At 43.6% G+C, this 12,068-nt stretch overlaps 1 protein-coding gene and 1 non-coding gene across 2 annotated transcripts in view; both read right to left on the reverse strand.

Moving 5' to 3' along the window:
* Flt1 (fms related receptor tyrosine kinase 1) overlaps nt 1-12,068 on the reverse strand; it is a 67,085-nt gene that overhangs the window by 36,132 nt on the left and 18,885 nt on the right. The window contains exons 4-9 of the mRNA XM_035443177.1: nt 11,151-11,313; nt 10,900-11,036; nt 8,090-8,264; nt 5,387-5,504; nt 2,322-2,491; nt 1,307-1,466 (exon numbers count right to left, since the gene is read on the reverse strand). Coding sequence (XP_035299068.1) covers nt 1,307-1,466; nt 2,322-2,491; nt 5,387-5,504; nt 8,090-8,264; nt 10,900-11,036; nt 11,151-11,313 — 923 coding nt within the window. The remainder of the gene's footprint in view (nt 1-1,306; nt 1,467-2,321; nt 2,492-5,386; nt 5,505-8,089; nt 8,265-10,899; nt 11,037-11,150; nt 11,314-12,068) is intronic.
* Nucleotides 4,119-4,224, reverse strand: LOC113830990. The gene has a single exon (XR_003485047.1). It is a non-coding gene; the product is annotated as a U6 spliceosomal RNA (small nuclear RNA).

Raw genomic sequence — 12,068 nt, forward strand, 5'->3', positions numbered from 1 at the left:
GAAACAGGTGGACTCACGAAGTGGGGATTGATGCCTAACTCAAACTAGCAAATAATACAAAATCTTAGTAGGTGTCTTGTGTTCTCAACAGAACATACATAAGTCCTGAATATTTTCCATGTCTATTCTTAGAAAATGACTCTCAAATGAAAAATCAGATTTCTGTGGAAATAGCTGCTCTGCATGATGAATCCCATAAGTACCCAGTAACTTTCCACTATCGTCACACTGGTTCCTAAACAAGGGATTAAGACACATTTGAAGAATCAAGATTGTCAGGACAGCCTAGAAAACCAAAGAGCCATCATAGAATTATCCCTTGCTTGCTCTTTATCAAGCAAGTTTGGAAGTTTGTTTGCTTTGGTTTAACAGCTATTGTCTCCAACCTTCTGCAGGCAGGGTTAAAAGCAATAAGAATAGATAGGCATAATGGTAACCCATGGGTAGTTTCAATGGAATCTCCCTGTTGTACTTGTCCATTCTGTTCCTGTTCCTCCAGTTAGCTCCCATGGACTAGCACAGGTATCATGTCTCTAGACTAAACAAACAGGGAACAAAAACAAACAGGGCTCAGTCACAGACAGGATGCAAGGAAATTGTCATGTAACTCACGGAGGGTAGGGATGCATTCAATGTGGGGCAGCTACTGAGTATCTGCTAAGTGGTTGCAGTTAGCTGATCCAGAGCCTAAAGACAGACAAATCTGATCTCATGGACTGCTGTAATGATGATGGTGTGTGAACAATCGCAGAGGGAGAAATGAGCTGGAATGAGGCAGTCCAGAGGTTTCACAGAGAAGGTCACATAAGAGCTGAGCCTTGGGGCTTGATGAAAACCGGCTTCTTATGAGACAGACAATGAGTGGAAGCAAAATTGAGAAGATGAAAAAGCATGGGCCACGCCCAAGATAGGAAACAGTAGCCATGTGTTGGGAAGACCTTGGATTCCAGCCAATGAAGAGAAAAGGAAGGAATGGGAAGACAGGAGTAAGTGACACAGTGGAAAGGTCTTAGCAGTGCTACTCAACTGGGAAAAGTCACATGCAAGCTCCAAACAAGCCACATAAGAGCTCCCAGGTTCCAAGAAAACCATGGTTCTGTCCCATGCTCCTGTATACTTGAGCAAAAAGTGACCCTGTGAGCCCAGGGCACATGCCAATGAGAAACAGTAACTGTTGTCAACCTACTTGAATGCAGGAGAAGCCTCTGCCCAAATTCAATGCATATCCAGTGAGTGACTCCCAACTGTGGCCATTAGAGAATCTAGTTAACCTTTGAAAATTACTCAAGAAGTTAATTGTCCCTACCTTTCCTTAGAATGATTGTAGTAACAGGGGTGCCAGAGCCACTTGATTGCAGGCTGAGGGATTCCATACACAGTGCAAGTGAGGGCTTGTCTGCTGCCCAGTGGGTAGAGAGCCGGGCTTGCAAAGGACGACACAGACTTTTCATAGATCTGAGGTTTCGCTGGAGAGGAGGAGAAACAGAGAGAAGTCAGGGGCAGAGGCAAGGATTTCCTCCAGGGTCTCACATGAGAGACCAGTCACATTGGTTTTGATGTCAGGGAAACATCACCACAAATAAATACTCATATTATGTAGGAAAATGCCTATTTGATTCTATGGTATGAATACCGTGATGGTGGTAAGTAAAGCCACCTTGCCTGCAGGAGGTAAGAAAACAATAAGTAATAGCTGGGCATGGTGGAACACACTTTTAATCCCAGCACACAGGAGGCAGGGCCAGCCTGGTCTACAGAGCGAGTTCCAGGACAGCCAGGGCTCCACAGACAGACCCTATCTCAAAAAAACAACCAACCAACCAAACAAACAGAAAAGATGAAGTAGTCATGATGCAGGCAGAAGTGTGACATTTTTTTCTTTTGTTTCTCTCTGGCACTGGGGCTGGAGCCCAGGGCTTTGTTCTTACCAGACAAGAACTCTACTGTTGAGCTTCATCCCAACCATTAGAAATGGAATATAAAGATGTATGTGGGACTGGAGAGATAGCTCAGCAGTTAAGAGCACTGGCTGCTCTTGCAGAGAACCCAGGTTCGATTCCCAGCACCTCGGTGGCTCACAACTATTTGCAATTGCAGAAAAAGATTTTACATCTTTTTCTGACTTTCTCAGATACCAGGTATGCATGTGGTATACATACTTGCATACACCAGTGCAGGAAAAACACTCATAGAACAAAAGAAAATACTCAAAACCAAATATTTTTAAAGTTTGTTTTCTTTGACAGTTTATACTGACTTTTGAACTCACAAATTGTCAATAATAGCTGTAGAACCCAAAGATCACACAAAATTAAACTTACCATTTACAATCAGAGTGGCAGTGAGGTTTTTAAATAGGTTTGACTGCTTTATGCCCAGCAAGATTGTATAGTCCCCTGCGTCCTCAGTAGTTACATCTTTGATAACTAATGAATAGCCATGCACCGAATAACGAGCAGACTTCTCCGTTGCAGGTGAGCCATCTTTTAACCTGTGGTTAACAGCATGGTGAGTAAGTCACTTCATTTGCTTCATGGTGTCACTTTGATGGCATTTGCCATTTCAGTTTGTAACCTCAAGGGGAATCTTTGGACATCAGCACTGTTTGTTTGTTTATTTATTTATTTATTTATTTATTTATTTATTTTACTCTTTAAGCTTTAGGCACTTAACTGTTCAGTAAAATCAGGTGAGGGACTTAGACTGGGTGGCATTTCATCTTTATCCACAAGGAGGAAGGAAAAAAATATGAAGAAAAGAAAGTGGTAGCTTGGGCTGGAGAGATGGCTCAGAGGTTAAGAGCACCGGCTGCTCTTCCAGAGGTCCTGAGTTCAATTCCCAGCAACCACATGGTGACTCACAACCATCTGTTAGGAGATCTGGTACCCTCTTCTGGTGTGCAGATATACATTATATACATAATGAATAAAATCTTAAAAAAAAAGTGGTGGTTTTATAAACACACAAGGTACCTAAGAACCAAGTCAGAGGTTCTGTACTGGGTCTGTCAAGCTGTCTGTCAAGTTTTTCCTTTAAGGCTCCATGAGAAGTCCCAGAACAACTCTTACATATCAGATCAACTAGACCTGATAAAAATTAAAAATAGACGCTCCTATTGTGGGCTCATGTGGAGTTCTTATTAATTACATAAATGGTCATACCAATTGTCCCTTTCATAGAGAAACTGTAGTGAAATCAAAATAATCCCCCTCAAGGAAGAACAATGAAAGGCACCAGGCAACAGGAATTTAAAAATGTTTTTAATGTAAAATCAATGCCTTGATGTCATCTGTTTGTACTGAGAGTCAGGTGACCTAGCTCTGCCCTATCTTCCTGCTGCCACCTGTATAACAGATAGACCAACTTGAACTACAGTGTCCCTCAAAACTTCTAGAAGTTCTCAAGACCCCTTTGAACTCAGCTAGTCTATGTCTTACTTTCATATTTTGTTATTTTTTAAAGATTTACTTTTATTTGATATTTAAGTGTTTGCTTGTACGCATGTATGTATGTGCACCATGTGTGTGCAGTACCCGCAAAGGTGAGAAGAGGGCGCTGGACCCCTTGAACTGAGTTACAGATGATTGTGAGCTTCCATGTGGGTGCTGGAAATGGATCCAGGTCCTCTACAAGAACAGCCAGTGCTCTTAACCCCTGAGCCATCTCTCCAGCCCATGATTTTAAATGCACAGTTCTTTCAATAGGCCCTTTCATTTGTAGGCCATGTACTGTGTTACAGAAAGGTAAAATGGCTCTTAGGCTGGCAGACCAGGGGACAAACTCTCCAGGTATCAGCTCCAATACAGTTAATATGGCTATGCTGTATTTTGTGATTACAAATAGCATTTTAGTATTGTTTCAATTGTATTCTATTTTTCTTTTAAGTTTTTTAAATTTCATATGGCATTGCTAACCACAGTTCTCCCTCCCACCCCTCTATCACTTCTCACCTCCCCCCACCAGCCCATCACCTATCCACTCCTCTCACAGGGTAGTGGCTCCATAGTAGGTGGTCCACAAAGCCTGGTCCATTAAGCTGGGGCATAACCAAGCTCCTGCCCCCTGCATTAAGGCTGACCATGGCATCCTACCATAGGGAATGGGCTCCAACAAGCTAGAAAAATAGGGAACACTTCACAAATTTGTGTGTCATTCTTGCATAGGGGCATGCTAATCTTCTCTGTATCATTCCAATTTTAGTGTATGTGCTGCTGAAGCGAGTACCAGTTGCATCTTATGAATAAGGCATCATTTTAAAAGTAGATACTTTGTTTTATTTGTTCCTTGCTATTTAGTGACTGAATAAATCAGTATGAATAGACAAAGGGTGTGTTTAGACATGAAAGTGTGAGTATGCTTCGTGGTCATTAAATTACCGTGAACTGTTCTTTTAAATTTAATAATTTTTCTCTTCTTAAACCATACTTTATATGTCTAGCAAGAAAATTATAATGTTCTATTAACTTTTTAGACATTGTAAAATAAAAATATCCATTTATTTCCCACTGCAATGCTGCAAAGGTGCAGTATACAGTTTTGACTTGTTATTTAACTTCCTATTAAATATTTGAGTTAGATGCAAACAAACACTGAAGGACTGAGGGCCAGACAAGCTCTGGTGAGGATTTTCCAAATGGCAGGGCTTCTGTATTGTATGGATTGTTTTTCTAATCAACTGTGAATAGACCTGCTGTTTAAAATGTAGTAATTTAAGCCAAAGATAACGACATTAAAAAGTAATTTAGCAAAATGACTGCAGAGTCTAAACAGATTGCATTGTTTTACATAGGTGCTGTACTGGTCTGACTTTTTAAAGAAAAAAAAATGTGTAAGGTATTTCTGAATACTTCAAGCCAAAGAAAACCTTCATCAATTCAAGTTGGTCCACTTGTCTACACCTACCAACGAGTAAGTCCCACCACCATTAATGTTTGTTAAAATTTTAATACAAGGCTGAGACTTTCAACCCAGTTGCACATAAAGGAATTATTTTTAGCATCCTCATTACAAGGGCTCTCTTCTTCAGGGTTAATAGAGCATGCCACACACTCAAGATTCCTCTGAGTTATTGCCCAACACATCTCATTCAGAGAATGTTGGCATCACATGAAGGTTTGGAGATGTGGGGATTTACTATGTGTGAGGGACTCCTGAGCTGAATGGAGCACTCAAACCCTCACCTCTTGCTTTACCTCTGGGCACCACTTCCAGGCCCATCCTGCCCTCCCCAGTGTCACCACCCGGAAATCAACACAGTGTCCAGCTCCCCAGAGTTTCTCCAAGCAACTTCTCTTGGTGTCTCTTTCAGGACTGTGAGCCACTGAAGTTCCTAAGTTCCTACTTATAAAAAGTATCTCAACTGACATGGAAATGATTTCGGTCCTACCATACAACTTCTGGCGAGGGGAAGGCCTTCACTTTCATGGACAGCCGATAGGACCGCTTTCCCACTATGGTCTCTTGTACCTGCTGCTTCCGATGCTTCACACTGATGAATCCCTTTCCTTTGAAAGAAGAAATGAAGGCATCAGGAAGGGATGCACTTATGTAAACATAAGCTCACTCCTTCCTTTAGTGGAGATTCGGTCAATGAATGAATCATGGTGGAGCCTGTTAAAGGGCCCAAGTGTCAATCAGTGATGCCTTCAGGTCAACTGTCAGCAAGTCCTAGAGATGCAAAGCAGTGTATAGGCAACTGGAGCATCACTATAAACTGGTCACAATAACCAGTTTAGATTTCTAAAATCTACTCAGTTGATACAGCAAAGATGGAGAAAGTTGCTCTGGGCTGAAAAGTCAAGCTGAGAAAGCTGTAGGGATAGAAAGTGCCTCTGTAACCCAATTACAAAAAGACAAACATGGTATTTACTCACTCATATGCAGATTTTAGACATAGAGTAAAGGATTACCAGCCTACAATCCACACTGCCAGAGAAGCTAGGAAACAAGGAGGACCCTAAGAGACATACATGGTCCCCTGGAGAAGGGGAAAGGGTCAAGATTCCCTGAGCAAATTGGGAGCACGGGAAGAGGGGGTAGGGAGCTAGGAGAATGAGAAGGTGAGAAGAGGAGGGATGCAGAGGACATGAGAGAGCAGAAAGGTTGACTCAGGGGAAGAATAGAAGATAACAAGAATGGAGATAGCATAATAGAGGGAAACATTTTAGGTTTACAGAGAAATCAGGCACTAGGGAAATGTCTGGAGATCTACAAAGATGACACCAGCTAACAATCTAAGCAACAGAGGAGAGGTTACCTTAAATGCCCTCCCTTGATAATGAGATTGATGACTGACTTATATGTCACCCAATAGCCCTCATCCAGCAGCTGGTGGAAGTAGAAGCCAACACCCACAACTAATCACTGAACTGAACTGGAATCCAGATACAGAGAAGGATGAGTGAAGAGCAAAGGGCTCCAGACCAGGCTGTGGAACCCACAGAAACAGCTGACTTGAACATCGGGGAACTTTTGCTCCTCAGACTGATAGCTGGGATACCAGCATGGGACTGATCCAGACCCCAGGAACATGGATTTCAGTGAGGAAACCTCGGAAATCTATGGGACCTCCTGTAGTAGTTCAGTACTTATCCCTAGGATAGGTGTGGACTTTGGGAGCCCATTCCACATAGAGGAATACTCCCTGAGCAAAGACACACAGGGTGTGGGCCTAGGCCCTATCCCAAAGGATAAGATAGACTCTGATGACACCCTATGGAAGGCTTCACCCTCCCTGGGGAGCAGAAAGGATATATGATAGATAGGGTTTTAGTGTGTGTGGGGGGAGGTAGTAGGGGAGGCTGGGAGGGAAAAGGAAACTGGGATTGTCATGTAAAACAATCTTGTTTCTAATTCAAATAGAAAATCTGAAAAAAAAAAACAAAACAAAACAAAAAAAAAAACGAAAGTGCCTCTGATAGCATGGAGCTCTTCTCAGAACACTGTTTTCCTTTGCAACAATGGACACAAAGCCTTGCACTTGTCCTTACAGAATTTACATCTAATAATTAAGCAACCATTTGGGTATTCCATGATCATTAAACCGGAAGTAGAAGATCATGAATTCCATGTGATTTATTATAATTTTCTACATCTACTTGATGGCAGTATCAGGGAGATTTCCCCCAGATAAGGTAAGACTGATCAATGGGTTCTGTTTTGCTTATATGGGACAGTAAATGAGGAAGTCATGACTGCCCTACAGTCTACATTATTAACTGGAGCAAGCATGTAAAATCAAAACTGCCCAAATCAAAAGTAGTATTTTTGAAAGTTAGCATTAATCTGAGAATTTCATATAGTATATATTGATCATATTCACCTCCCCTTCTCCTTTCGTCAAGTCCTTGCAGATCTAACCCATCTCCCCACTGCCCAACTTCATATCCTGTCTTTTATTTAATTACCCATCAATTCCAGCTCATGCTGGCATATACTTCTGGGTGTGGGGCCATCCGTTGGGGGCACAATTGACCTACAATTGGCCACACCCTTAAGGAAAACTGACTCTCCCTCCCCCAGTAGCCATCAGCTGTCCATAGCTCCTCAGTTAGGGGTGTGGGCTTGTGAATCCCTTCCCTATCCATGTGGGAATGTTAACTGACTTAGTCTTGTGTAGACTCTGTGCCAGCAACCACAGCTGCTGAGGGTTCAGGAGTGCTGAGGTCTTGTCACATCCACAAGACATTGTTTTGCTCTGGTTCCCCCAAACCTCAGACTCTTATAATCTTTCCACCCCCTCTTCCCAAAAGTATTCAATTTAAAAACTATGAAATGGCTTAATTTGCCTTTAGGGGCTCAAGTGAAAGCAGCCTTTGTTCATGGTTGCATAACTCTTAGCCAAAAGAACATTGACTTATTTTTGCCTGCATGAATGTCTGTATGAAGGCATTGGATCCCTTGGAACAGGAGTTAGAGACAGTTGTAAGCTGCCATGTGGGTGCTGGAAATCGAACCCGAGTCCTCTGGAAGAGCAGGCAAGGCTCTTAACCTCTGAGCTATCTCTCCAGGCCTCCTTTTGCCAACTCTTAATGTCTAGAGTGCTCAGCAAGTACAGGGTAAGTCTGCTCGTCAAACTTCTGCTGCTTACCGTACACATGAACAGAGGCGTTGAAAGACCTGAATGATGATCCACTTTTCACACGACAAGTGTAGAGTCCCTTGTCGTGGCTCTGCACGTCACTGATCTTCAGAACGCTGTGGAACACATTGTTGTGGGGATTGCTTTGGTCAATCCGTTGCCTTATAGAAGCTCTCTTAGTTGCCTAGAAAGAGAAGGCACAGTGAGTGTAGAAGTCACCATTGTTTCCTGCTTAAAGTTCCAGAGTGTTAGCGTTCCTCAAATCAGGATTTAGATTAGGGGGCGGATCCACCACAGGACAAACATTAGGAAACTACACCTCTGGTCCAGATGTGCATCAAATACAAGTATTCTAGCCTTTATTTAGCACTCCGTTTCTTTAAATGGGCTTTCACACACACACACACACACACACACACACACACACACACACACACACACACACACTGTGTCAGTTGCTTTCTGAAAGCATGTGGTGAGGTGGGAGGGGCTTTGCGTTGTTACTGATGAGGAAATGGAAGTCACAAGAGCTAGCTATTGGCCATGGATACCAGGAATTTGGGGCTCTTGGGTGTGCATTTAGTGATTTCTCCCCATCACAGGCTCTCTTGTAAACAATAGCCTGTCCCCTCAGACTCAGCTGTGGCGTTCCTGTGAATAAACACAAGTTCCCCCTCCTACTGATGGGAATGAAAATTCAAGTCCTGCTTCACCTACTCCCATTTCGTTAGTTCACATGTTGAGTCACGTTCATCAGCTTCTGATGAACGCTGGTGAAGGGGCCGGGGATGTACACACCCCGAGGTCATTTCAGCCATCATCTGCAGGGTCTGTCCCTTATCTCAGGGAAAGACCTCATTCCGCTGTCTGGTTGGCTACAGTGGCTCACTGTTCGGAGAAGAAGATGCAGTCTCCTTCAATTGTTCCTCTTATAACCCACAACGCGTCATTTCCTCCTCTTAAGTCCTTCCCTGGGGAGGGTCATGGGAAAAAGATCTGGCAGCTATCCAGACAGAGCTGAGGGTCTTGGACCTAGTTCCCTCTACCATGCTTAGTCAACTTTCAACCACCTACCTTTTTAATTCCCTGCTGGCACAGACATATGTTTAGGCCATTTGCAAGGTTCTCAGCAATAACAAAAGATGCAACTGTCAATCATTGCTGTGAAAAGTCAGACAAAGTCCCCAGTGTAATAGACCCAGGAGCCTTTCGGCCACTTGGTCTAGAGGCATGACTTCCCCCTCTGAAGAGTTGTCTTCCCAAGTGTGTTGTTGGCACAGTTTGGCCCTTGGGAAATAACTCATCCAGGCCTCCAGAAGTGCCTTGTCCAGCTCTGTAGCCTCTAGCTGCATATGGCTGTTTAATGCAGTTAATCAGGATGAAGAATTCCTCACTACAGCTAGTCATACTTTATAAGTGTTCATCTACCACAGTGGTTAATGGATACTTTATTGTACAAGACAGGCAGAGAATATTTCTATCACAGAAAATCCCATTGGACAGCACTGTTTTAGAAGGTTATTGGTACTCGGTAGATATAGTACTAAAACCATCTTTAAATTTTTGTTATTGATTTTTTTTCTGTGTATGGTATGGGTGTTTTGTCGGCATGTATGTCTACACAACATGTGTGTTCCTGGAGCTTGAGGAAACCAGAAGAGGGCTTTGGATTCCCTGGGACTGGAGTTACTGACGGTTGTGAGCCACCATGTGGGTGCTGGGAATTGAACCTGGGTCCTCTGCAAAAGCAGCCAGTGTTCTTAACCTTTGAGACATCTCTCCAGCCTCCAGTATCAACATTCTTAATAGCAATAGGAACCGGATAAAAGTCTATTCCCTCTTGACATTTACTGAGAATTTTTATTTCTATCAGAAAGATTTTGCTTCATGTTATAGCATTCTTATTTAAATGAAACAACAGTATTTTCTAGAAAATTGTCAATATCTGATCAGTTCCTATAGGGAACAGACTACATCTTCTGTTATGAAGTTTTTCTATTTTCCACAGGTGGGGGGAGGGGGAAGAAAACAAGTTGGAGCTGAAGCATTAATCTTTTGTTCATTATTTAATCATAAATTGATTTTGATTGGCAGCCTGAATGACATAACAAACGCCCGTCCTTGGGATCTGCTACATAAATCACACTGGCACATGAGAAATGAGAGCGAGCGGGCCTCCTGCCAGCATTTCTTCCCAGCTTATCATTGTTTTCCCATCTGTGTATTTCAATAAATAAGTGCTGCTCGAAAGGGAGTTCCACCTGAATAAGGATACCGACTGTCTCATTCTTCTCATTTTTGTTTTTGAAGGACAGAATGGCCCCCTTGAGGGTGAATGAGTGCAGTATTGGATGGCTGGCTTGAAGTATCTTTACCAAACACACCGTAATCAGGTGCCTGACTGTCTGCCAGAACCTTCCATGAACGCACTAACAAGGACAATCTCCTCAAAAGTTGTTATGACAAAAGATAGTCCCTGCCTGTCATTTAGTGATAAATTCCCCTCTCATCTTGAAACCCTAATGCACCGTTGCCAAGGATAAAACGGTCCCTCTTGCCTTCCAGACTCACCAGTGGAAACAGCAGCCCTTAGCCTTCAAAACAAGCTCCAGACATCAAAGCCAGGATTCGCACTATCACACCCAGAGACCGCCAGGCGAGGGAGGCACCCGTTCAAACCTGCCGCTTTCCTGTCCACCCACACCACCCTGGGAGCAGGATTTTCTCATTTTTCCCACTTCAAAAACCCAGTGGGGTTTCACTTGCTCAAAGCGGATACAAATAGTGCCCTGCCGAAGAACTAGAAAGCAGCCACTCACTTTACCAGGGTAATTCCAGCTCATTTGCACTCTTGTGTTCAGGTCGGTGGTAGTGGTGCAGTTGAGGACAAGAGTTTGACCTCGGAGCAATCTCACCGGGCTTGAAGGACTTATGCGGACATCTAAGATGGTATTGGCTGCAAGCATAAGAGTAAATAAATAAATAAAATATTAAAGATCACGGTTTCACAGGCCAGGTGGAGCTCAAAGGACTGTGCCTGGTGTCCACGCCCTGGGGGACAGCCACTTACTTTGCCTATGGGTCAAATAGTTTGTCTGGTATAGGCGCCCATTGACTGTGGCTTCGCAGTTCAGAAGTCCTATTTCTCTGTACGTGGCATTTGTTATTATAAAGCCTTTGCGACTGTCCCACGTTATTCTTTCTCCATCAGGGGTCAGAGTATCAGATGGAAACTGCAAAGAGAGAAGCACTTTAAACAAGAGTCCTGACAGTAATGTGTCAGAACCACACGAGAAAACACGGTTTTCATTTATAGTGAGAACTACTGCACTGAACCATTCAAAGAAGTGCAGGGACACTGACTGCGAAGATTAACACCAGGGCCCAGCGTGACCAGGAGTCTCCTGCACTCTAACCTAGGTATTTTCTTGAGCAGTTGAGTCAGTCTACTGGTTCCAGTCCTGACACCTACTGGCAACAGGACACAGATGGGATGGGGACTCAAACCTGTCCCTGGGGGACACTTCAGAAATCTGTCAATCACAGCTAAAATTTTTCTGGCTTCCCAATTACAGCCACTGCACAAAGTTTAGCTGATAGCCACTTGTGTGGACTAGTGAGGTGCTGCCTTGGGCGGAGTTGGGGGCTGGTTGGTCCTTACCTCTGCACTTCTCTGTGGGAAAGCTTTTGAACAGCCTTTTGTTCCAGTGGCCTTCTGGCTCATTGGCTGTCTGACATTTTCATTCTGTTTTCACGGGGCTTGATTGAAACCATGGAGGAGTCTCCCGGATGGATTTCTTTCCCTCCTTTTTTCTAAGATGTTAAGTTGGGGTACCACCCAGGACTTAGGCCTTTGTCACTAGGACATGACAAACTCAGACCTGAGGGTGGCTCCTTATGTGTGGATCCCAAACAGACGATCCAGTGGTGCTACTGATGGCCCCAGCTCCGGCAATGGTACCCTAGCCAGACACCAGCTTATCCATGT

Source organism: Cricetulus griseus, chromosome 4, assembly GCF_003668045.3.
Source record: "Cricetulus griseus strain 17A/GY chromosome 4, alternate assembly CriGri-PICRH-1.0, whole genome shotgun sequence".
NCBI classification, from domain to species: Eukaryota; Metazoa; Chordata; class Mammalia; order Rodentia; family Cricetidae; genus Cricetulus; species Cricetulus griseus.